Below are 26,445 nucleotides of genomic sequence, written 5' to 3'. Positions count from 1 at the left end.
ACTTCCTTCAAATCCTCTTGGCCCCATGCCCTCTCTGGTCCACTGTCTGCCCTTTCTCCCTTTACTGCAGACACAAAGTCTAAGTTTTTGTGTTTGTCCTGGGGATACCTTCTCCAGCTTTGCTCCCAGGGGTGCAGCCTCCTGACCCCATGAGCCTACCCAGGTAGTGCCAGGAGCTTGGCATTGGAACCAGTCTGATCAGACACCAGAAGGCTTTTTACTAGTCACATACATCAAAGCCATGTATGTTTCCTGGAGTCAACCCCAATTTACATAGATTTAGTGAAAACTTACTGAGTTCCTGCCCTGCACTGATCCATGCATAGACAGATATGATCCCTGCCCCCATAGGACCTTAGAGGTGACATTTATTTACCTTGGGGCTATTAATGGTTTATTAATAATTATTCGTAAATGTAGGATGCATGGCGGTCCAGCCCAGCTGCGAGAACTGCGAATGGGGACCGGGCCTGACCTGAGGTGGTTGAGGCCAATGGAGGAGTAGATAGTGGGTTTTGAGGGGCGCAGAGGACAATTCTGGAAGGAGGTGTCAAATATCACAGTGACTCTGATTCCACCATTCCAGTGTGTTTGGTTAAGGTAGAAATGTTCCCTAACGTCTTGCTCTGAAAGCTAAAATACCAGATACAGCTCTGGGTTTCACTTTTTTTTATGCTTATTTATTTTTGAAACAAAGAGCAAGAGTGAGCAGGGGAGGGGCAAAGAGAGGGGGTTGGACAGAGGATCTGAAGCAAGCACTGTCCTGAGAGTGGAGACCCTGAAGCAGGGCTCAAAGTCACAAACTGTGAGATCATAAGCTCAGCTGAAGTCAGATGCCCAACCAACTGAGCCACCCAAGCACACCTGGGTTTCAAATTTTAAATAGAAACATCAGGGGTGCCTGGGGGGCTCAGTCAGTTAAGTGTCTGTCTCTTGATTTCAGCTCAGGTCATGGTCTCACAGTCCTGAGATTGAGCCCTGCATCAGGCTCTATGCTGGCTGTGGAGCCTGCTTGAGATTCTCTCTCTTCCTCTCTCTCTCTGCTCCTCCCCTGCTTGTGCACACTTACTTCCCCTCTCTCTCCAGAAAAAAATAAATTGAAATGTCAGGTAGGACAGTTAGAGGCACCTGAAATAAAAGGCAGATCAAACCAGAGAACATCATACATTAGCCATATTAATGGGTTCATAGCATCCAGAAAGGAGGGGAAAGAGACGAGCTTTTCTTTGGATTGCCCAGGTCCCACCTTGAGATGTAGGTTTGATTCAGGTCCTGGCACTGACAGGGGGTTGTCCAGAGGGGCAGGGGGCAGAGGGTGGAGGAATCCTGAAAATAGGTATACCCAGGAACACAGTATACCTCCAAATCTCCCACAGGGCTTCTCCCAGACAAAGGGAACAGTCAAGTCCTGCAGACCCTAGAGTGTGGGGCTAGTGGCTGTCAAGTGGTGGGGCACAGTCATCTCCATGACAGCTTTCACAAGCAGAAGGCCCTAGATGAACCCAGATGCCTAGATGGCATCCTTTGGCAATGGTCATGGTAGGTGTGCTTGTGGAGGCTGAACAGCCTGTTGAACAGGAGTTGGGAGGGGATGTTGAGGGGCTCCAGGATTCCATGGGAACTTGGCCTGGCTAAGAATTCTGGAATCTGAGTGCGTCCTCTTGGCATAGGATTGATGGGCACTTATTTCTCTGTTGGAAGTGCCGGCATGACCCCTACCGCCTGCTACGGTATGACCTGGACAGTGCCCTGCAGAAGAACCCACCACTGCTGGTGAAGAAGTATGCGGTGGTGCAGGGGATGGTTCTGGTGAGCTGGGGCCCGGCGGGGGGCTCACCACCAACTACTGCCAACCTAGTCCCCCATAGCCCCTACCCTTGTGGAATCACAAATATGGGAGGGGAAAGGAGAGAGGGTCTGTGGGCTCTGAGGCAGAAGGCCTGACTGAGAGTCACCCATCACATAGAACCAGGGCTGCAGCCCCGTCTCCCGTTTGCAGCCTGACCCCATGCATCCCTCATCCCAGAAGACTCAAGGGAGCGAGGGACACCTAACCTGGAGAACCAAATTCTCTTTGTCTGTTTTTAAATAACTTTTTACTAAAACCAGAGCATTGTAAAAATATATGTATATTTATTGAAAAAATTTAGAAAATAATTGCTTCCCTGTATTACCCAGATTGTCTCATTTGTTCACACAATGAGGACGTACTGGGCAGCTGCTGGATCCAGCACTATTGGAAGCCCTGGGGCGTGCCCATGCTAACATTTTGGCCCCTGGATTTTTCTGATTTGGGGGTCCTGCTTTTTTTAAATGTTTTTTAAATTTTTTATTTTGAAGAGGGAGAGAGAACAAGTGGGGTGGGGCAGAGAGAGAGGGAGAGAGAGAATCCCAAGCAGACTCCTCACTGCCAGCATAGAGCCTGATGCAGGGCTCGATCTCGTGAACTGTGAGATCATAACCTGAATTGAAAACAAGAGCCCAATGCTTAACTGACTGAGCCAGCCAGGTGCCTCTGGAGTCTTGCTTTTTTAATTGTAATTTTTTAATCACTGCATGAGAATCTGTCATTTGATTTCTCTACCTGTGATCCTTTTGTTGGACATTTACATTATCTCCTTTTTGTTTGGGCAGTGGGCCATGACAAATAGCACTCTAATGGATATCCTTGCACAGAAATCTTTGGACAGGTGTCTACTTGCTGGAGACTGACATGTAGAGAGTGGGGGTTCAGAGAGCCATAGGACAAGATCCCTACCCTCAAGAGCTCCCATCCCATGGGGCCAGCTGATCAATGCATATGGATAAGTGGGCCACCCAGCTGTAGGAGGGTGGAGTGGGTCCCTCTGAGCAGGAAGAAACCCTTCAGGCCCCAGGGCTCTGGAGCCCTTGTGTGTGAGGTGACCTCTGAGCAGGTGGGCCAGCAGAGGGCAAAGGCTGGGATGGTGGGGCTGCCCTCTGACTTGGGAGACCTTGATGGGGAACAGACTCAGCCACACCTCACTGGGTGACTTGGGGAGGGTAATACCCTTTGCCCAAAACCATCAAAGAAAGGCCTGAATTCTGGCACAGGCTCTGAGGCCCATGGCACCATCCTGAGATTCAGTGCCCTCCTGCTGTTTCCTTCCTATGTGTTGACAGATGTTTGCTGGGGGAAAACTCCTTTTTGGAGGCTGCATTTTGAATGGATATGGCTATAGCAGGCAGAATCTGCTGAAACAGATCTTCCAGGCTCGACAAGACTGCAAGATGGGCTACTTCCTGCCAGACAACTACAAATTTAGGTAAAACAGGAAAAACTTGGGGTGCAGGGCAAGCACAGGGTGGGAGGAGACCTCTCTATGGAAGGGACACTATTGGGGACAGAAGCTGGCAGCAAAACAGACAGCTTCACAGGTGGCAAGGGGGAATGAGGCCGTGCTGTTGGGACACAGGTCAGGGGAAAGTGCCCTCTTGGAGAAAGAGGGACACAGGATGATTTGCACAGTGCCAATTTCTGTGGGGGAAAATAATGGAGACAGGTTTGGGTGGGGGTCCTAGTGACATCCTGCCTTTTGCCCTACGACACCCTACCCCATCCTGTGTGCGATCCCAGTCCTGCTTCTCTGTTTACCAGCAGGGCCATGTAGTCAAGGGTCCCTCATGAGGTGAGTTCAGTCCCTTGTAAAGGGAATGGGGTGGTGCTGGCTTAAGGCTGCCTCTTGGCCACAGAGCGTAGGCTTTTCAACCAGGTGACATCCATCTATGGAGTGACTCCTAGGCCCAGCTTGGGTGAGATGAGCATAGGTAGGTCTCTTGGTTCCAGAAGCATGCAGCCTGATCCAGGGAAGGAGCATGGGGTTTATGACATTGCTGGAGGCTGTGTTAAGAGCTGGCAGTGGGTTCTGGAATGCCTGTGAAAATGCAGTGAAAAATTTACTGGGTCAGGAGTTCCAAGAGGAAGAGAAAGCCTCAAATCTGCTCTTTATAAGCTGGGGAACCATTAGCCTCCCTAATCCTCATTATCCTCACCTTTAAAATGAGGGTGATAATTCCCACCTCCCGGGGTTGTTGTGAGGATGTAATGAAGGCGTGTTTGCTGAAGTGCCATATAAACCAGAAAGTGATGAGCAAACACATAAAAAGCATCCGCCTGCCTAGCACGTGGGCTTGCCTTTGACTGTGTCCCTACCGCATGGAGTCGGGACAGCAACCCCACCCCACTCCCACCAGGCCTCTCCGCTTTCTAGGAGTCCTGACGCCAATTTCTCCCCAGTGCACTGAGTTGGGACCATGTCAGAGTGTCTGCCTGACCCTATAGAGGTTCCTCTAGGAGGATCTGGTAGAGGTCAGGCCCTGACCCCAGCATCCTGGACAGCTTAGTAGAGAAGGCAGGATCCCGAGGAGCCTGTGGACATCAGGAAGGCAGATGCTGGCAGGTGCAGAGAGGAAAGTCACTGAGACCCCAAGGCCTGAGACTCAAGGAGGGCTTGGAGGTTATTCAAGACCAGCTCAATGACAGTTCCAGGGAGAAAGGGAAACGGAGGCTCTGGGTCTGCTTGGGCTCAAGAAAGAAATACACCAAAGACAGAAGGGGGTTGGGGAGGACGCTATCCAGAAGGCCCACACTGAAGATGAACTGAGACCACTGGAAGGTGCCAGGGACAGCAAGCAAAGGCATTTTCAGAAGTATTTAACAGATGGGGTGCTTAGGGGTATGGTGGATGGGGACGCCAAAAACTAGTTACAAAAAGATGTAGCTCTTATTTGACTTCCACTGTCCCTCAAAGGACCACTTACTTTCTCTCTGCCTCAGCTTCTTTGCCTGCAAAGCAAGAACAAGCAGTTTCCACTGTACGGGGTTGTGAGAATTAGATGAGCCAGTGTGTGTGAAGTTCTGGTACATCACTAACATTTATTGAGAGGTTACAAATTATAGCTGTTAGTGCTGTCATTATTATTACTAAAATGAATTCCAGGTTCTTAATTTGTTATATGCACGGGTTCTAAAAGGACTTAATACTTACAATGGTTTTCAATAATTTTTTGAGGAATGATGGAGAAAGAATCAACAAACCACACACACACACACACACACACACACACACACACACACAGAGTCTAGGTTTTTGGAAGTGGAAAGGGGAGGATTCCGGAGACTATAAACCAGTAGAACTCCTCTTAATTCCAGAATGGCCTATTAGGTTGGCAGTTTGAAAGCACTTAGAGAAAAAAGAGTGGAATTCTACAAGAAAATGTTGCCATAACAACAGTTCCTTTATCTCTATCTGTGGAACAAACCACCTCAAGTTTAGTGGTGTAAAACCACACAACCGTTGTTTATTACCATCTCTGGCAGTTTGGGGGCCAACCGGGTTCAGCTAGGTAGTGCTTGCTTAGGGTCTCTCATGTGGTTGCAATCAGAAGTTGATGGGCTGGAGTCATCCCAAAGTCTTGCTCACTCAAGTCAGGTGGTCCGTGCAGGCTTTCAGCCGCGACAATTACACATGGCTTCTCCATGTGGCCCTGGCCTCCTCAGATATGGCAGCTGGGTTCCAAAAGCGAGCATCCTGAGACACAGCCAGGTGGGGACTGGGTTGCCTTATATGGCTTGGCCTCATAAGTCATGTATGTCATCACCGTCCACTCCATGTGAGTCCCTAGGGCCGGCCCACATTCACAGGAGGGAAATGACACTACACCTCTTGACGGGAGGAATGTCAAAGAAATTTGGGACATGTTCTAAAGCCACCCGCTGGCCTGATTCCTCTTCCAGCAGGGTAACTAAAATAGTAGTGAGACAAGCTGCCGGCCTAGAATACCTAACTTCAAGGAAGACACTGGGTGAGATCTCTTGATGTCCTCGTGAACTAGATGGATGGACGGGGCTCAGGCAGCTGCTTGCTCGGCCACACCCAGTAAGTGGTGGTGGGCCTAAAGGGCAGACCTCTGTGTTTGGCCTGTCCACTTTTTCCCTAAATATGCAACTTAGATGTGTTCATGGAAGCCTGACTGATCATTTGTGCCCTAGATGGGGAGAGATGACAGAGTAGGAGTTTGCAGTAGGCTCAGCCGTCAAGCAGGGGTTTGGGAAGAAAATGAACAAATGTTTACTTTTAGTCGTGGAAGGTTTATGGTCAGTGGATGTTGGAAGCCCCAGCGTGATAGTCTGTTATGCTGAAAAAAGTAACTTAGAAGTCAGAGCTATCGGCGCAGCCCAAGGGAGCCATAGGTCCTGGAGTGCTAGCATTTTCATTTCTGGGTCCTCTGTTCCAAGAGGGACACTAGCAGAGCTCTGGCAGGGGGGGTCCTCCCTGTCCCTTGGTGGGAGTCATTTCTTCCTTGCCGGAGTAGACTTTCAGCTGCTTGGTTTTATGCAGCTGTTGTGGGAGGATTCATAGTGCGGAGGTGGGAGAGAGAAAATACAGGTGGGCAGAGTAAATGCAGGAGGGTGGGCAGAGCCGGAGCACAGATCCAGAAGGGCTGGGCTGCTTACCCGGCACTCAGAGGAGCCAGCCACAGAGACGGCCGTCCATCTGGGCTTGGGGTCTGTGAGGCCACCGTGGAGAAGCAAGGGCTGTGAGCAGGGAGGGGACCCGGGCTGCCCAGGGAGGCGGGGCCTCCCACTGAGGCCTTCCAAGCCCCAGTGGAGAATGGGGTGGGGCCCCTGCTAGTGAGTAGACTGGTTGTGAAGGAGCAGGAGGGTGGGGGCCAGGCCAGGTCAAGGACAACTGGCGGGGTAGGGGGAGATTCATGCAGGGCTGGAGAGACCACTCTGCCCGGAGGAGAAGGCAGTGTGTTGGGAAGGCGCTGTGTTAAGCTGTGCCAGCCCAGAGGACTGGGTGTCCTATATCACATGGCCCACCTCCCTTCTGTCTGTGTCCTTTGCTCATGCTCACAGCCCGGCACATTGAACCTCCTTGGGAAACGTTCACTGATTGAAGACCTAGAGCTGATTTTATCCCAGGGAAGCAGAGGGCAGGTCGGACTGAGGAAGGGCCGGTTGACAGAGTGTCCACTGATAACCGGCCCTCAAGGCCATCCGGCCGCCCCTCATATACCTCCAGTGGTGGGAGGCTCCTCTCCAGAAGCAGCTCCCACTTTTAACCTGGCAGTCCTGCCATTCCTTCCATTTCTGAGCAACTCCTGCATGCCCGGCCTCGTGCTCGGCACTGGGGATTTGGAAGTGAATAAGACCTCAACCTGCTTTAGCTTGGCTGTTCCAAAGATGCAGAAACTGAAGAAAAAGAGCAAAGGGCACTAATCATCAGAGGACACAAGTCAAAACCACAGTGACACACAGCTTCACACCCGTCAGGATGGCTGCTGTCGGAGCACCAAAAATAGCAAGCTTTGGCGAGGATGTGGAGGAGCCTGAGGCCACGTGCACTGCCGGCGGGAATGCAAACTGGCACGGCGGCTTTGGAAAACAGTAGGAGGGGGTCCTCAGAAAGTTAGAATAGAATTATGGTGTAGCAGCTTCACTTCTGGGTAGGCACCTAAAAGAATTGAAGGTGGGCTTTCAAAGTCCATAGTGGCACTGCTGGTAATATCCAAGAGGCAGAAACAACCCAAGTGCCCGTCCGTGGATGGATGGAGAAAGAAAATGTGGTCTGCGCATGTACCGGAAAAGGAAGGAAATTCCAACACGCTACAACACGGATGAACGTTGAGGGCATTATGCTCAGTGAAATAAACCAGGCACAAAAGGACAAATACCACGTGATCCCACTTACATGAGGTCCCCAGAGCAGACAGAAAGTCGGAGGGTGGGTGCCAGGGCTGAGGGAGGGACAGTGGGGAGTTCGCGTTTAATGGGGACAGAGTTCCAGTTTGGGACGACGAAAAGGTTCTGGAGATGGATGGTGGGGACGGCTGCACAACAGTGTGAATGTACTTAATGCCACTAAAGTGTGTACAAAAAAAAAATGGATAAAGTTTATGTTATGTACTTTTAACCACAGTTTAGAAGTGGGGGGTGGGGGGAAATGCTCTGTGGGTGCTTTGCAGCTGAGGGGGCAGGGAGAAAAAGGGGCTGTTTTCCCCAGTTAATGAGCTCCCAGGGCAAAGGCTGCTTTGTCTCCAAAGCCCACCCCGCCTGCTCTGGTAACCAGGTCCATTCTCCATGAGCCCGGGGCCAGATGGAGGAGACGGACTCCCCAGGTGTCAGTACGTGTCATTTGCCAACACGGCCCCAGGCCTGGTGGAGGGTCTCACTTAGGGACACCGCTGATGCTCCCGCCGCTGATGCTCCCGCCATCCTGGTCACACTGACTCTCTCGTCATGTAACCTGCTATTGGCAGCTGTCACGTAGGAGTCCTTTTACGGTGCCCCACTGGGCTGGACTCCCATTGCTCCATTTACCTATGTTTTGAGTTCCTAACAAATGCTGAGCCATGACCCACCCTGGGGGACAGGGGTGGGTCGGGTGCGGGACAAGGGCACTCGGCTCAGGAAGCCTCAGGAGACCCACTCCCAGAATCTGCTTTCTTGCCACCTCTGCAGCCGGGACCAAAGGGGACGGGGGAGACAGCCCGGTCCACACCTTCCTTTTTTATTTTTCTGGGATTCTCAGAATGACAGAAGAGGCCCTTGTCTCCCTTCCCCTGCCCATCTCTTATCGCGAAACACCCTGCCCTCAAGCAAGTCACATAGCAGGGGCTCAATTAATATGAAGAAATGAGGAGTAAAAGGGCCTGTTCCGTCTCTGTCCTCATTAGTTTCCCAAGACTGCTGTAACAGTGCTTCACACACTGAGTGGCTTAAACTGGAATGTATTATCTCACGGTTCTGGAGGCCAGAGATGGTGGTGTGGGCAGGCCATTCTCCTTCCACAGGCGCCAGGGAAGGACTCGCTCAGGCTGGTCTCCTCACTTCTGGTAATTCCTTAGCTTGAGGCAGCATTGTTACCCCAGACTTCTCATGGCATTCTCCCTGTGTGTGTGCTTGTGTCCACACTGCCCCCTTTTTATAAGGACACCAGGTATTTTGAGTTAAAAGTCCACCCTACTCTGGTATGACTTCCTCTTAACTCATTGCCTCTGCAGTGACCCTATTTACAAGCAAGGCCACAATCTGAAGAACCAGGAATTTGGACTCCCCCTACATGTGAATTTGGGGAGGGGGACACAGCCCCTAACACTGTACACAAGGACTTTCCTGGGTGTCCTGTGCTCCCTCCCTCCCTTGCTCACTTTATGGAGCCCTCCTGCCCCACTGCACACCTTTCCGATGGTCAGTGCTGGGTGCACAGGTGTCACTCGCACAGAGTTAGGGTGATCCAGCCCTAAACAGAAGCCAGAGAAGCTGACCTCCAGTGAGTCTCTGTGTCCCCAGGGGTCAGACTCTCCCTTTACCCACCCTGGTGAGGGGCAGCCCTGTGTCCTTTTCTCTCTCGGAACCGGAACATTAAATGGCAGCACCAGGTGCTGGTGAGGGCTGCTTACTCAGGGTCCCCTCAGGCTGTGGCTCTGCTGAGCGTTGCCCTTCCTTCCCTCCCTCCCCTGCAGCATTTCAACCTACATCCCGGGCCTGGAAGACCCTGACTCAGTCAAGAAAACAATACCAGAAGACATCCAAGGAAGCTTCTCCTCACTGACCATGGCGGACCAGATGGAGGAGTCCTCCCCTGAAGCTGAGAAGTAGGTATCCCCCACCCCACCCCGGCCCAGGGCTGAGGGGCCCTCCTGTGGTAAACAGAATGGGCGTGGCTCATAGCAGAGTCCCTGGCTCTGCTGCAGGCCACAGAGTCCATGTGGGGCTAAGTGGCCTTGGGCAAGTCACTTCCCCCTGGGCCTGGGTCATCTCTAACCATCCCTGACAGCTAGCCCATTTAATCAACACAATGTCCAGCTGAGCATTGCTCAGCTCCCCAGAGCTGCTGGCAGTGGTCTGGGTGGTGGCCATTGAGACCTTTAGTGGTGAAATCCTACAGTCCAGGCCATCATCAGTCTGAGATGAGTGGAGACTGCCCACTGTCTCCCTGCGAGAAACTTCCTAGACCTTAACTTGGCCATGTTAACTGAAATGAATTATGTATTCTGCAAGAGCGTGAAAAATCACACATTTCTTATGAAGATGGAAAAACAAAACTGTTACAGTTTTTGTTAGAAAGGTTACAGGTGCCACTGGGACCCCCCAGGTTGCAGCAACACCCAGAGAGCCTCAACAGTGCAAAGCCGAGGGCCAGGGCTCTGGGCCCCGTTCACACCAGTTCTCTCCACCCATTTCCCAGCATTTGCTTCTCTCTATTTTGGTTTTTAGAATGAAACAGCCTGAAGTGTTTCTGCATACTCTCAGCAAAGCCAAGAGAGGCAGTAAGAAGTCGGCCATCTGGAAAAAACAGTCCTCCAAGAAATGATGCTGCCCCCACAGCTACCCAGAGCTCTAAGCCTGGACACAGCTCCTCTCACATTCACCCTAGTCCTGCCTCCCAAGCCTCCCACCCCCTTTCTCTAAGCCCCTGCATAATAAATAAGCGTGCCTCCAGCATCTGGGTGAGGCCGTGGGATAGGCTGGCTCCTACGAGGTCCCCCACAGACCTGTTCCAAGCTGAGTCCTTGGAAATGTGGTTCCTCTGACCCAGAGCTTCCTCTGTGACCAGTTAAACCAGCCAGAGAATCTCCCATTCCCAAGGAAACAGGTATCTCACTCTAAGGGGGCCAAGCCAAAGGATATATTAACCCTGGGGAGGTCTTGGATGGGACTGAATTGTGCCCTCCTACCTACCCTTCACTAGGTGGAAAAGGACTCTGCTTCTGGCCCAGATGGAAAAGAGGGTGAGAGAGAAAGAGGGAGGAGAAAGACAGAGAAGAAGAGCAACAGATGGGAGGAAAGGCAGGGGGAGAGATGGAGAGCTGCTGAGAAGGGGCAGGAAGAGAAATGAGGGAGGAGGAAACTAGGGAAGAGGGAGAATAAGGGGGCAGGTGGAATGAGAGGGAAACGGGCATGGAATGGGATGGAAAAGATAGTGATGTCTATCTGTCCCAGACAGCCAGAGACCCTGTGCCCCGCCCCTCGTGTGTTAATGTCCCCATTTAGCCTAGCCTCAGTGCTCTTTGATGGATTAGACACCCCTTCCCAGGCTGATAGGCCTGAAGAATCCTTGCCAGCATCACCGGCCCAGAGATAGCAGCCCTATCTCCCCATCTCATGTGCTGACTACTCCTGGGTCATGGTCCCCAGCTCTAGGCCTGTTTGAGGCTCCTGAGAGCCACTTCCTGGAGCAGGGCATAGACCCCAGAGGGTCTGCCTGCTTCTCCAAACTCAGAAAAGACTTCAGACCCTGATCTGTGGGCAGTGTTTGGTGATGTGCTCTACACTTAGCTACTTGTGCCCCTTTTTAATAGATGCTTTTTTAAGCTGAAGTTTTTGAGGGTTAATGTTTATCCTTTGTATCATGCAAAGGCTTATTTTGAATGATACATTTATTCCCCTAGAAATGGATTTGAAATGGTATGCTGTGTTCTTAAGTCTATATCTTTTGATACCTAAGGGCCTGATATTTGCTAGGTGTCTTGGGCACATAACTCTTCTCCCCTCTGTCCGCCCCATTCTCCCCCCCACTCAAGCACAAGGGCACGCAAGGATTGGAAGGCAAGGGGAAGCAAGTTCCACCTCTGTCCTGGCTTGCAGGCACCCTTATCCCCTCAGGCAGGATTCTGGTAAAGGTGAGAATGCAGACACCGGCCCTCCTACCTTCCTCCTGGAATTGGACCTTTGGGCCTGCATGCTAAGTTGGACACTTCACCAGCTGCATGCACAGGTGAGCACAGAACTGTCCCTAAAGGACAGGCCCCAGCCCAACTCAGGATGCTCGCCAGACTGAAAAGGGGCTCAAAATGAGCAGCCTTGAGCAGCAACATTTCCCACTGGTGGAATAGGGCCCAGTGGAATGTCCAGTGCTACAAAATCAAACTGTCCCTTGAGGACTAGAATGTCCCTTCACCATAGAAATACCAGGAGAGGGGGATCAGGTTCCACCAACAATGCCTCCAAAAAGCCAGGTGTGATGGGAAGGTGTGACATTATCTGAGAGAGTCAAACCTTGAATCCATCTTTAGCACAAAAGTCCAGGCAGCCACTACCAACTAACTCCCCATATTTGCCTTCTGTGGACTTCTGTCCTCTACCAGGGCCTCAGCTTTTAGAAAGACTTCTTGGGGGAAGTAGAAGTGGAATAAGAGCCAGAGCCTAGGGTAGGTAGCAGAGTCCTTGGCACTGAATCCATTCTTTCTCCTCTATCCCACCACTTTCCATGGAGGTGGACCCAGGGCACCTCCTTCTTCCAGGAAGAAGGAACCAGGAGGACAGGAAGACAAAGATCAGACTTCCATTTCCAACAATAGTATGGATTAAATGGCCTGTAAAAAGTCACACTGCAAAATATGTTGAATAACATAAACCCTTTTAATTGCATATTGGAGCACACGAGATAGTAAGGACAATCCATAGGTGCTGAAAAGAGGACTCAGGAAACCAAGTGGTAAGCAAGCACTAAAACCACAGCTGTCCTGAGGCTGTTTTGTTAATCCCAATGACCCAGAACCAGAGCTTTAATGGTTCTAGGGACACACGAGACAAAGCCTTGGGCCTGAACAAGATATCAAGCTTTTTTTTGTTTGTTTTTACTTTATTTTTTTATTTTACATCCAAGTTAGTTAGCATATAGTGTGACAGTGATTTCAGGAGTAGATTCCTTAGTGCCCCTTACCCATTTGGCCCATCCCTCCTCTCACAACCCCTCCAGGAACCCTGTGTTTGTTCTCTATATTTAAGAGTCTCTTATGTTTTGTCTTCCTCCCTGTTTTTGTACTCTTTTTGCTTCCCTTCCCCTGTGTTCATCTGTTTTGTCTCGTAAAGTCCTCATATGAGTGAAGTCATATGATTTTTGTCTTTCTCTGACTAATTTCACTTAGCATAATACCCTCCAGTTCCATCCACATAGTTGCAAATGGCAAGATTTCATTCTTTTTGATTGCCAAGTAATACTCCATCATTCATATATATATATATATATATATATATATATATATATATATATATATATACACACCACATCTTCTTTATCCACTCATCTGTCAATGGACATTTTGGCTCTTTCCATACTTTGGCTATTGTTGTTAGTGCTGCTATAAACATTGGGATGTATGTGCCCCTTCCAAACAGCATCCCTCTATCCTCTGGATAAATACCTATTAGTGCAATTGCTGGGTCATAGGGTAGTTCTATTTTTCTTTTTTTTTGAGGACCCTCCATACTGTTTTCCAGAGTGGCTGCACCAGTTTGCATTCCTACCAGCAGTGCAAAAGAGATCCTCTTTCTCCACATCCTCGCCAACATCTGTTGTTGCCTGAGTTGTTAATGTTAGCCATTCTGACAGGGGTGAGGTGGTCTCTCATTGTGGTTTTGATTTGTATTTCCCTGATGATGAGTGAGGTTGAGCATTTTTTCATGTGTTGGTTGGCCATCTGGATGTTTTCTTTGAAGAAGAGTCTATTCCTGTCTTTTGCCCATTTCTTCACTGGATTATTTGTTTTTTGAGTGTTGAGTTGGATAAGTTCTTTACAGATTTTGGATACTAACCCTTTATCTGATATGTCGTTAGCAAATATCTTCTCCCATTCCGTCGGTTGCCTTTTAGTTTTGCTGATTGTTTCCTTCACTATACAGAAGCTTTTTATTTTGATGAGGTCCCAATAGTTCATTTTTACTTTTGTTTCCCTTGCCTCCAGAGACGTGTTGAGTAAGAAGTTGCTGCGGCCAAGGTCAAAGAGGTTTTTGCCTGCTTTCTCCTCGAGGATTTTGATGGCTTCCTGTCTTACATTGAGGTCTTTCATCCATATTGAGTTTATTTTTGTGTATGGTGTGAGAAAGTGGCCCAGATTCATTCTTCTGCATGTCGCTGTCCAGTTTTCCCAGCACTACTTGCTAAAGAGACTGTCTTTATTTCATTGGATATTTTTCCTGTTTTGTTGAAGATTAGTTGGCCATACGTTTGTGGGCCCATTTCTGGGATCGCTATTGTGTTCCATTGATCTGAGTGTCTGTTTTTGTGCCAGTACCATACTGTCTTGATGATTACAGCTTTGTAATACAGCTTGAAGTCCGAAGACATCAAGCTTTAAATAAGACTCCCAAAGACAAATCTGGGACCCTTGATATACACAAAATTACAAGGGAATTTTAATGTCTCAGCCTCAGAGAAAAAAATGTTTTGGTTAAGGATCCTTCTATGAATGTATAACCCATATCTGCCTTCATGGAGATTTTGGGTTTACATGTTTATGTGTGCTGTCTATGAGATCTAGAAACCCTCAAGATGTTTCATGGAAGCAAACAAATCCTGTCTGAAAATGTTCAGTCTCAACCTAGACTTCATAGGATTCCCACAGAGATAATCCAGTTGAATATGAGCTCACAATCCAAAATTTAAAAGTATAAGCCAAAGTGAATAAAAATAAACATCAAACATTAAGTTAGACGTCCAAGATTTTGGATATTGAACTTGGCAGACAATATAAAATGAATGTGTTTTTAATGTTTAAATAAGCAAAAGAAGGAACTGAAAACATAAGCAAAGAAGAAGATATAACTAAACAAAAAAGAGGTGGCCTGAAATTTGCTTCCAAACATGTTAGAGTAAATGGTACTGGAGTGGATCTATTGAAAAACAACCAAGGTAAGAGAAAGAAAATGAGTTCTACAACCCCCACCCCCACCCCCACCCCCACCCAGCTTTGGCCAGAGATCATGCTTTCTGAATCATGGTACATGGAAGGAGAATTCAAGCAGAGTATGATAGTGTTGCTGAACTGAGGAGGAAGATCAGAATTAGGGGAGATAGCAGTGACTGAAATTTGTGGAACAGGGCCTCAGAGAAGAGGGAGTTATGCAGAGAGAACTCTAGATATCTGCACAGTGATCTCCTTGAGACTTTCAGCTGAATACTAAACTGCACGTGGTTTGAGTGTGGCTTCATGAAGCCCAGTAAAGAGCTACACGGGAGCTGTGAACTGGGGAGACATTCAAGTTCCAACCAATCAGAAACAGACTCATGGGCCAGTAACTTCTTTGACATTAGCTGTAGCAGCTTCTTTCTTTGACATTAACTGTAGCAGCTTCTTTCTAGATATGTCTCTCGAGGCAAGGAAAACAGAAGCAAAAATAAACTATTAGGGCTACATCTAAATAAAAAGCTTCTGCACAGCAAAGAAAAACAATCGACAAAACTAAAAGGTAACCTACAGAATGGGAAAAGGCATTTGAAAGACATATCCAATAAAGTATTAGTATCCAAAGTATATAAAGAACTTATAAAACACAACACCCAAAAACAATAATCTAATGAAAATCGGCAGAAGACATGAACAGGCATTTCTCCAAAGACATACAGTCAGGCAACAGACACGTGAAAAGATGTTCATCATCACTTACCATCAGGGAAATGCAAATCAAAACCACAATGAGATGGCACCTTACACCTGTCCGAATGGCCAAATCAACAACACAAGAAACAGATGTTAGTGAGGATGTGGAGAAAAAGGAACCCTCTTGCATTGTGGGTGGGAATACAAAATGGCACAGCCACTGTGGAAAACAGTATGGAGGTTCCTCAAGAAGTTAAAAACAGAACTCCCTTATGATTCAGCAATCTTATTACTTTGTATTTACCAAAAGAATACAAGAGCATAATTCAAAGGGGAACATTCACCCCTATGTTTATAGAAGCATTATTTACAATAGCCAAGAAATGGAAGCAGCCCAAGTGTCCATTGACTGATGAATGGAAAAAGAAGATATGGTATAGATATACAACAGAATAGTATTCAGCAATAAAAAATAATGAAATCTTGCCATTTACAATGACATGAATGGAGCTAGAGAGTATAATGCTAAGCAAAATAAATCAGAGAAATAAAGATACCATATGATTTCACTCATATGTGGAATTTAAGAAAGCAAATGAGCAAAGGGAGGAAAAGAGAGAGAGAGACAAATCAAGAAATAGACTTTTAATTATAGAGAACAAACTGATGGTTACCAGAGGGAAGGTGGATGAGAGGATGTGTTAAATAGGTGATGGGGATTAAAGAGTGCATTTGTCATGATGAGCACTGGGTAATGTATGGAATTATTGAATCACTACTGTGTACCTGAAACTAATGTAATACAGTGTGTTAACTAATCGGAATTAAAATTTTAAAAAGAAAAAAATAGAAGTAGAGACTGGGCATTTCAGTGAAGATCCCAGAAAATCCAGGCCATATGAGTAGGGATAAACTAAAGGCTAATCTAGACCCTCCCTAATAAAATTTAAAAGTAATTCTTGGCAAAGCTGTAGGGACAGAATAAAATAGATGAGGGGTTGCCTGAGATGGGAATGACTACAAAGGGTATGAGGGAATTTGACAGAGGTAGGGGTGTTAATGGGATTATTTTATGTCTTAATTATGGCAGTGGATACTTGACTGTAAACATTTGGCAAAACTCACAGAACTGTACCTCTAAAACACTGGATTTTACTATATGTCAATTACACCTCAATTTAAGATAAGAAGCCTTGAAAGAATCAATCTGATCTTCAAGTAAATTGAACTGCCTGGAAAAAAGGCAATCCTCTTAAAAGGAAAACAATATAGTACAGACACGACATTCAACGTAACACAACATAATATAACATTCATAATGTCTGGCTTGCAATTAAAAAAAAATCTCTGGATATGTGAAGAAGCAAGAAAATGTAAGCCATGACAAAAAAAAAATCAGTCAATAGAAACAGACATAGAAAAGATAGAAGTGATAAAGGTTGCAGGCAAGGCCTTTATAACAGCTATTATAAATACTTCAGATGATTTAAATGAACACAATAAGAGACATTAAACCTATAAAAAGAACTGGATGAAAAATATACTGGGTAACAGTAACGGTGGATTAGATGCTATAGAGAAGATCAGTAAGCTTAAAGACAAGGCAATGCAAAATAGTCAAAGTTCAGAGGGAGAAAAAGTCTGAAAAAATAAACAGAACCCTAGTAACCAGTGAGACAACATTAAGTGATCTAGTATATGTATAATTGGAATTCCAAAAGGTAAAGGGGGAAAGAAAAATATTTGAAGCAACCCTGACCAAAAATTTGCTATACGTGATAAAAAGAATCACAATGAGGGGCACCTGGGTGGTTCAGTCAGTTAAGCATCTGACTTCGACTCAGGTCATAATCTCACGGTTCATGAGTTCAAGCCCCACATAGGGCTCTGTGCTGGCAGCTCAGAGCCTGGAGCCTGCTTCGGATTCTGTGTCTCTCTCTCTCTGCCCTTCCTCTGCCTGTGCTCACTCTCTCTCTCTCCCTCTCTCTCCCTCCCTCCCTCCCTCCTCTTAAAACCTAATAAACATTAAAAAAAAAAAAGAATCACAATGAATCTCAAGCGGGATAAACACAAAGGAAACATCATCCAGGTACCTCATGATCAAATTGGTGAAAGTTGATGTTAAAGAGAAAATCTTAAGAAGAATCACAAAGACTCATTATATACTGAAGAAAAAATGAATGCTGATTTCTCATTTAAAATAATGCAAGTACTAATTTTTTTTAAAAAAGTCAACTTACAAATTTTATATCCAGTAAAAATATCCTTCAATAATGAAAGTAGGGGAAAAAAAGTAAATGTGAATGGGTTAAACTCACCAATCAAAAAATAGAGACTCTCACATACAAAAACTTGTAAACAAATGTTCATAGTATTATCCAAATGCCTGTCAACATATGAATGGATAAACAAAATGTGGTTTAGCCATACAACAGAATATGACTTGGCCATAAAAAGGGATAAAACACTAATACATACTACAATGTGGATGAACCTTGAAAACATTATGCTTAGTGAAAGAAACCAGACACATAAAGCCATATATTGTATGATTGAAAATATATTAAATGTCCACAACACACAAATCTCTGGAGACAGAATGTAGATTAGTGGCTTCCAGGGAACAGAGTGGAGAATGATGGCTTAAAGGGTATGAGACTTCTTTTTTTTTGGGTGATGAAAGTGTTCTGGAATTAGATAGTGATGTTGCATATTATTATGAGTACACTGAAACATACTGAATTGTATACCTTAAAATGTTTAAGTTTGTTAATTTTATCTCAGTTTTTTAAAATCCATAAACCATTTCTGGAAAAAAGATTTAGATACACCATTTCATGTATTAGAAGTCTCAATTTATATAGAAATGCAAAAGACCTAAAGTAGCCAAAATTTTTTTGAAAAAGGAGAACAGTGTTAGAGAACTTATACTATAGATTTCAAGATCCACTGTAAACTTACAGGAATTAAAACAGTGTGGTATTGGCAGAAGAATAGACATATAGATAAATTGAATAGAATAGATTAATATTCTGAACCATGTGCATATGGTCCAACAGATATTCAACAAAGGACAAGATAATTCAGTGGGTGGGGAAGAGTAGTCTTTTCAACAAATGGTGCTGGAACAACTGAATGTCCATATGGGAAAAAAGTTAAAATTGATCTTTACCTCTCATCATTCACAATAAGTAATTAAAAATGGATCAGAGAGGGAGGAGTTAAGATGGTAGAGAAGTAGGGGGGACCCTGGGCTTTCCTCATCCCTCGAACACAGGTGTATAGAAGTCAGGTTACTTGGAACACCCAGGGAATTGATCTGCGGAGCAGCAGAAGGATATCCACAGTTGGATGGGGACACCTTGGCAGGAGTAAGGTGCGTGGATGTGAATTGAGGGAGATAAAATGGCAAAGCCATGGAGGGGAGGGAACCCTTTCTGTGAGAGACAAAAGGAGGAGTAAGGGAGAGGGGTTGTGAAAGTGCAGCATCGAGTTAGCACAACAGGAAAACCTCTCTGGACCATGGACTGGGGAACAAGAAGTACAGAGTGTGCCAGTTCTGCCAGTTCTTTTTTGCAAACAGCCTTTGGGCTGAAATTCTGAGGTTTTGAAGGTGCACGACTAGCCATACTTAAATCAGATAAACTAGATTTTAAAGCAAAGATGGTAACAGGAGATGAAGAAAGGCATTATGTCATTATTGAGGAGTCTATCCATCAAGAAGAGCTAACATTTGTATGTATTTATGCCCCCAACTTGAAACACCCAAATATGTAAATTAATTAGTCACAAACATAAACTCATTGATAATATTACCATTATTGTAGGAGACCTTAATACTCCACTTACTGCAATGGACAGATCATCTAAGCAGAAAACCGACAAGGAAACAACAGCTCTGAATGACACACCAGACCAGATGGACTTGACAGATATATTCAGAACACTTCATCCTAAAGCAGCAGAATACACATTCTTCTCAAGTGGATATGCAACATTCTCCAGAATAGATCACATGGTGGGTCACAAATCAGCCCTCAACAAATACAAAAAGATCAAGATCATACCTTGCATATTTTCAGATCACAACACTATGAAACTTGAAATCAATCACAAGAAAAAATTTGGAAAGCCCTCAAATACATGGAGGTTAAAAAACATCCTACTAAAGAATGAATGGGTTAACCAGGAAATTAAAGAAATTAAAAATGCATGGAAGCAAATAAAAATGAAAACACAACTGTCCAAACCCTTTGGGATGCAACAAAGGCAGTCCTAAGAGGAAGATACATTGCAATTCAGGCCTATCTCAAGAAGCAAGAAAGGTCCCAAATATACAACTTAACCTTACACCTAAAGGAGGTAGGAACAGAGCAGCAAATAAAGCCCAAAGCCAGAAGAAGAAGGGAAATAATAAAGATTAGAGCAGAAATCAATGCTATCAAAATAAAAAAAAAAAAAACACACAGTAAGACAGATCAATGAAACCAGGAGCTGTTTTTTGGAAAGAATAAACAAAACTGATAAGCCCCTAGCCAGACTTCTCAAAAGAGAGAGGACCCAAATAGATAAAATAATGAATGAAAGAGGAGAGATCACAGCCAACACGACAGAAGTAGAAACAATTAGAATACTATGAAAAATTATATGCCAACAAACTGGACAAAACTCAAGAAAAAATGGAAAATTTGAACAGGCCCATAACTGGCAAAGAAATTGAATTGGTTATCAAAAATCTCCTAAAAGGGGAACCTGGGTGGCTTAGTTAACTGACTAACTCTTATTTTCGGCTCAGGTCATCGTGTCATGGTTCATGGGATTGAGCCCCCACATTGGACTCCATGCTGACAAGCCTTCTGGGGATTATTTCTCTCTCTCTCTCTTTCTGCCCTTCCCCCACTTGTTCATTCTCTCTCTCTCCCTCTCCCTCTCTCTTTCTCTCTCCTCATCCCCAAATAAATAAACTTAAAAAAAAAAATCTCCCAAAAAATAAGTGTCCTGGGCCATATGGCTTCCCAGGGGAATTCTACCAAACATTTAAAGAAGAGTTAATACCTATTCTCCTCAAACTATTCCAAAAAATAGAAATGGAAGGAAAGCTTCCAGACTCATTGTATGAAGCCAGCATTCCCTTGATTCTGAAACCAGACAAAAACCCTACTAAAAAGAATTACAGGCCAATATCCCTGATGAACCTGGATGCACCTATTCTCAACAAGATACTAGCAAATAGAATTCAACAGTACATCAAAAGAATTATTCACCATGATCAAGTGGGGTTTATTCCTGGGCTGTAGGAATCAGCCTGCAAATCAATGTTATACACCACATTAACAAAAGAAAGGATAATAACCATATGATCCTTTCAATAGATGCAGAAAACACATTTGACAAAATACAGCATCTTTTCTTGATAAAAAAAAAAAAACCTCAAGAAAGTAAGGATAGAAGAAACTTACCTCAATATCTTAAAAGCCATATATAAACGTACCACAAATAATGTCATCCTCAATGGGGAAAAACAAAGAGCTTTCCTAAGCTCAGGAACATAACAGGGATGTCCACTCTCACCACTGTTGTTCAACATAGTTCTGGAAGTCTTACCTCAGCAAACAGACAACAAAAAGAAATAAAAGGCAAACAAATTGGTAAGGAAGAATCAAACTTTCACTCTTCTCAGATGACAGGATACTGTACATCAAAAACCCAAAATAGTCAACCAAAAAACTGCTAAACCTGATACATGAATTCAACAAAGTTGCAGGATATAAAACCAATGTACAGAAATTGGTTGCATTTCTATACACCAATAATGCAACAATTGCATCCAAAACCATAAGATACTTAGGAATAAACCTAACCAAAGAGGTAAATGATCTGTATGCTGAAAACTATAGACAGCTTATGAAAGAAATTGAAGAAGATACAGAGAAATGGAAAAACATTCCATGCTCATGGATTGGAAGAACAAATATTGTTAAAATGTTGATACTACCTAGATCAGTCTATACATTTAACGCAATCCTTATCAAAATAACACCAGCATTCCTCAGAGAGCTAGAACAAACAATCCTAAAATTTGTATGGAATCAGAAAAGACCCTGAATAGCCAAAGTATTGTTGAAAAAGAAAACCAAAGCTGGAGGCATCACAATTCCAGACTTCAAGCTGTATCCATCAAGACAGTATGGTATGGGCACAAAAACAGACACATAGATCAATGGAATAGAATAGAGAACCCAGAGATGGACCCACAAATATATGGGCAACTAATCTTTGACAAAGCAGGAAAGAATATCCAATGGAATCAAGACAGTCTCTTCAGCAAGTGGTGCTGGGAAAGCTGGACAGCGACATGCAGAAGAATGAACCTGGACCACTTTCTTACACCATACACAAAAATAAACTCAAAATGGATGAAGGACCTAAATGTGAGACCGGAAACCATAAAAATCCTAGAGGAGAAAACAGGCAGCAACCTCTTTGACCTTGGTGCAGCAACTTCTTTCTTGGTATGTCTCCACAGGTAAGGGAAATGAAAGCAAAAGTGAACTGTTGGGACCTCATCAAGATAAAACTTCTTCACAGCCAAAGAAATGATCAGCGAAATTAAAAGGCAACCGAACAAATGGGAGAAGATATTTGCAAATGACATATCAGATAAAGGGTTAGTATCCAGAATCTATAAAGAACTTATCCAACTCAACACCCAAAAACCAAATAATCCAGTGAAGAAATGGGCAAAAGACATGAATAGACACTTTTCCAAAGAAAACATATAGATGACTAACAGACACATGAAAAGATGCTCAACATCGCTCATTATCAGGGAAATGAGATACCACCTCACATCTGTCAGAATGGCTAAAATGAATAGGTCAGCAAACAGCAGATGTTACCAAGGATGCAGAGAAAGAGGAAACCTTTTACACTATTGGTGGGAATGCAGACTGGTGCAGCCACTCTGGAAAACAGTATGAAGATTCCTCAAAAAATGAAAACTAGAACTACCCTACAACCCAGCAACTGCACTGCTACATATTTATCCAAAGGATGCAAAAATGCTGATTTAAAGGGGTACACACACCCCAGTGTTTATAACAGCACTATCAACAATAGCCAAATTATGGAAAGAGCCCAAGTATCCATCGACTGATGAATGGATAAAGAAGATGTGTGTGTCTGTGTGTGTGTGTATACATATATATATATATATATATATATATATATATATATATACATCTTCTTACACATACACACACACACACACACACACACACACACACACAGAATGGAATACTATTCAGCAATCAAAAAGAATGAAATATTGCCATTTGCAACTACGTGGATGGAACTAAAGTGTATTATGCTAAATGAAATAACCCAGTCAGAGAAAGACAAATATTATATGATTTCATTCATATGCGGAATTTAGAAACACAATGGATAAGTATAGGGGAAAGGAAAGAAAAATGAGATAAAAACAGAGAGAGAGGCAAACCATCAGCGACTCATAAATACAAAGAACAAATTGAGGGTCTCTGGATGGGTTGGGGTGGGGGGATGGGTTAAATGGATTATGGGCACCAGGATGGCACTTTTAGGGATGGCACTGGGTGTCATATGTAAGAGATGAATCACTGGGTTCTACTCCTGAAACCAAGACTACACTGTATGATAACTAACTTGAATTTAAATGAAAAAAACCCACAAGTTAAAAAAGTCAATCATAGATCTTAAGAGCTAAAATTATAAAACTTCTAGGAGAAAATATTTGTGATTTTAAGGCAGACAAAGACTTCCTACAACAATAAGAAAAAGTAATGAGAAGAAAAACAATGGACTGGACTTCACCTAAATTAAAAATCGTCGTTCTTCAAAACCAAAACAAAAAGTACTTTATGAAAAGAAATGGTGCACCACAAACTGGAAGAAAAATACAAATTTCTGGAATAGCTAAAGGACCCTTACAACTCAATGAGAAGACAAACAACTCTATTCTTTCTACCTAAGCAAAATATTGGAATAGACATTTTGCAAAAGAAGATGTATAAATGGCAAGAAAAACCCCACATGGCAAGATGTCTAATATCATTAATTAAGAAGGCAAATTAAACCACAAATGAGATACTAGTAGACACCTGTCAGAATAGCTAAAAAAAAAAAATTTTTAACTGAAAATACCAGCTACTAAGAAGTACATGGAGCAACTAGCACTCTCATACATCGCTCGTGGGAATGTAAAATGGTACAAGTACTTTGGAAGACACTTTAGAGATCTCTCCTAAAGTCAGTTATCATATGACCAGAAGAAGGAGCCAGGTTGAGGAGCGGGAAAACCCTATTCTGTGAGGAGTGCTTAGAGAGACTGGGATGGTTCAGCTTAAACCCAAAGCCTCAAGGAGTCTCAGTCACTGTCCCCATCTCTGCAGGGCTATCCCAGGGCTTGAGACTGTAAAAGAGAAGTTATAGACAGGTGTCAGCATCTTTTCATTATAAGAAGAAGTTTCTTATGCTGAAACCCCAAAACCATAGTAAGAAATCTCCACAGGGTTCTCCTGGGTGGCTCAGTTGGTTAAGCATCTGACTTTGGCTCAGGTTGTGATCTTGTGATTTATGGGATCGAACCCCACATTGGTCCTCTCCTCTCCCCCTCCTCCACTCATGTGCGCACACCCACGCATTCTCTCTTTCTCTCAAAAATAAATAAACATTAAAAAAAAAAAAGAAACTTCACATGGACTACTTTGTTTAAAGGCCAGTGTGGCCAGAGCTAGCTCCAGCAAGGTATCTGCTCCATAAGATGGAAACACCCATTGAGAGTAACTCTGGTTTCTGCCAACATGGCAAACTGGCATGGACTACTGGACTACTGGCTACTTCCCTGTAAATCAACCCTGGAAAATTAGTAGCTGACATGATCAAGAAAATATGAGCTCAGAGGCCACAAAAACTAAATATAGGAAGAATCATTTACTGAAAAAACAAGAGAACCTGAAAAAGAAGCAGTACCATTGGTAAGATCAGAAAAAAACAAGCGCAATCAATATACTTAAGGAGACAAGAAATAGTTAAAATAAAAAACACCACACATGAGATAAAACCTGAAGAACCATTTAATGGATTAGAAGATCAGAGTGTGGAGCTCTCCAAGAAAATATCAGAAAAGACTGACAGTACATAAAATAGATAAGAAACAGTGAAAGATGTGGAGGAAGGAAAGAAACACAACAAAACCCAGACTGTAAGAGTCCCGGGAAGGACAGGAAATAAAAGTGGAGAGGGGGAACTACCTGAAGAAATAATAAAGATGAATGTGCCATAATTAAGAAAGATGAAAAACTTTAAGAATGAAATAAATCAGAGTGCCAAACAGGAGAGATAAGGAAAAACCCACACACAGAGTGAAATTTGAAAAAATCAAACAGAAAATTCTAAGAGACCAGATAGAGCAGACCACCTACAGAGGAGTAAGGATTAGAATAACATCAGATTTTTCACAGCAACACCAGATGCAAGAAGAATGAAGTAATCTTTAAAAAAAATTTTTTTTAGTGTTTATTTTATTATTGAGAGACAAAGAGAGACAGAGCATGAGCACGGAAGGGGCAGAGAGAGGAGGAGACACAGAATCCGAAGCAGGCTCCAGGCTCCAAGCTGTTAGCACAGAGCCCGACGCGGGTCTCAAACTCACAAACCGCGAGATCATGACCTGAGCCGAAGTCGGACACTTAACCAACTAAGCCACCCGGGCATCCCTGAAGTAATCTTTTTTAAGAATTGAAGGTAAAGTACTGTCAGTGTGGGGGTAGAGAAACTAAAGGGACATGACACTGTGGTAAGATATTTAGCTTCTAACAAGCTAGAGTAGATATTGATAAGGATAAGAATCAAGACAACAGGAGGAAGAAGGCAGAGTAGGAAGCACCATTAATCTGTCTCCCCACCTGGACCTGATGGCTTCAGTGGTGAATTCTATCATTTAAATAACTAATGCCAATCTTTCTCAAACCTTCTAACTCATTCTATAAGGCCAGCATGACCCTAAGACCAAAGCCGGAGGAAGATACTACAAGAAAACTGCAGACTAATATTCCTTATGAACATTGACACCTGTCATCAACAAAATACTAGAAAACAGAATTCAGCAGCATATATAAACATTATATATCTTGACATCAAGTGGGATTTATTCCTAGAAAGCAAGATGGCTCAAAATACAAAACTCAATGTAATACACCACAGAATGAACAGGGGAAAAAAAAAACCTATCATCATCTCAACTAGGGCAGAAAAATCAAGGAACAAGGAAAGGATGTCTGCTCTCACCACTTCTATTCAACATAGTACTGGAAGTTGTAGCCAGAGTAATTAGGCAAGAAAAAAAAAAGCATCTAAATTGGAAAGGAGGAGGTAAAATTGTCTCTCTTCGCAGATGATATGATCTTATATGTAGAAAACCCTAAAGATTCCACACAAAGCTTTTAGAATTAATAAATGATTTCATCAAAGTATCAGGATACAGTCAACACACAAAAATCAGTTGCATTTCCATACACAATGAGCAATCTGAAAGGGAAATTATGAAAACAATTGCATTTACAATAGCAGCAAAAAGAGCAAAATACTTAGGAATTAACCAAGGGGGTGAAAGACTTGTACAAGGAAAACTACAAAACATTGTTGAAAGAAATTAAAGATATAGATACATGAAAATACATTTCACATTTATGGACTGGAAGATTTAATATTGCTAAGTTGTCAATACTACCCAAAGTGACCTAAGATTCAAATGTAATCCCTGTCAAAATCCCGATCACTTTTTTTTTCAAAAATAGAAAAGTCCATCCCAGAATTCATATGGAATCTCAAGGGACCGCTGAATAGCCAAAACAATCTTGAAAAAGAACAGCATTGGAGGATTCACACATCTTGATTTCAAAACTTACTACAAATCCACAGTAATCAAAGCAATGTGCTCTTGGCATAAAGACAGATATACAGATCAATGGAATAGAGATCCCAGAAATAAATGTTTGCATATATGATCAAATGAGCTTTGACAAGGATTGCCAAGACCATTCAGTGGAGAAAGAC

General features: G+C 43.9%; 1 protein-coding gene across 10 annotated transcripts in view; it reads left to right on the top strand.

Annotated features, from left to right (window-relative positions):
* The window catches only part of CA2H3orf20 (chromosome A2 C3orf20 homolog), a 95,329-nt gene extending 84,860 nt beyond the window's left edge, over window positions 1-10,469 (top strand). For 8 of the 10 annotated variants that reach the window (XM_042911507.1, XM_042911522.1, XM_042911515.1 and 5 more), the window contains 4 exons: window positions 1,702-1,809; window positions 3,142-3,284; window positions 9,490-9,621; window positions 10,244-10,469. In XM_042911507.1, the coding sequence (XP_042767441.1) occupies window positions 1,702-1,809; window positions 3,142-3,284; window positions 9,490-9,621; window positions 10,244-10,340 (480 nt within the window). In that variant the 3' untranslated portion in view covers window positions 10,341-10,469. Of the gene's footprint in view, window positions 1-1,670; window positions 1,810-3,141; window positions 3,285-5,643; window positions 6,531-9,489; window positions 9,622-10,243 lie in introns of those variants that run through there. The other 2 variants (XM_042911541.1, XM_042911579.1) reach the window with 2 other exon arrangements.
* Window positions 10,470-26,445: the final 15,976 nt, after the last annotated feature.

This window comes from Panthera leo, chromosome A2, assembly GCF_018350215.1.
Source record: "Panthera leo isolate Ple1 chromosome A2, P.leo_Ple1_pat1.1, whole genome shotgun sequence".
NCBI lineage: Eukaryota > Metazoa > Chordata > Mammalia > Carnivora > Felidae > Panthera > Panthera leo.
Note: the sequence above shows the minus strand (reverse complement) of the source record. Positions and strands in the feature narration are given on the sequence as shown.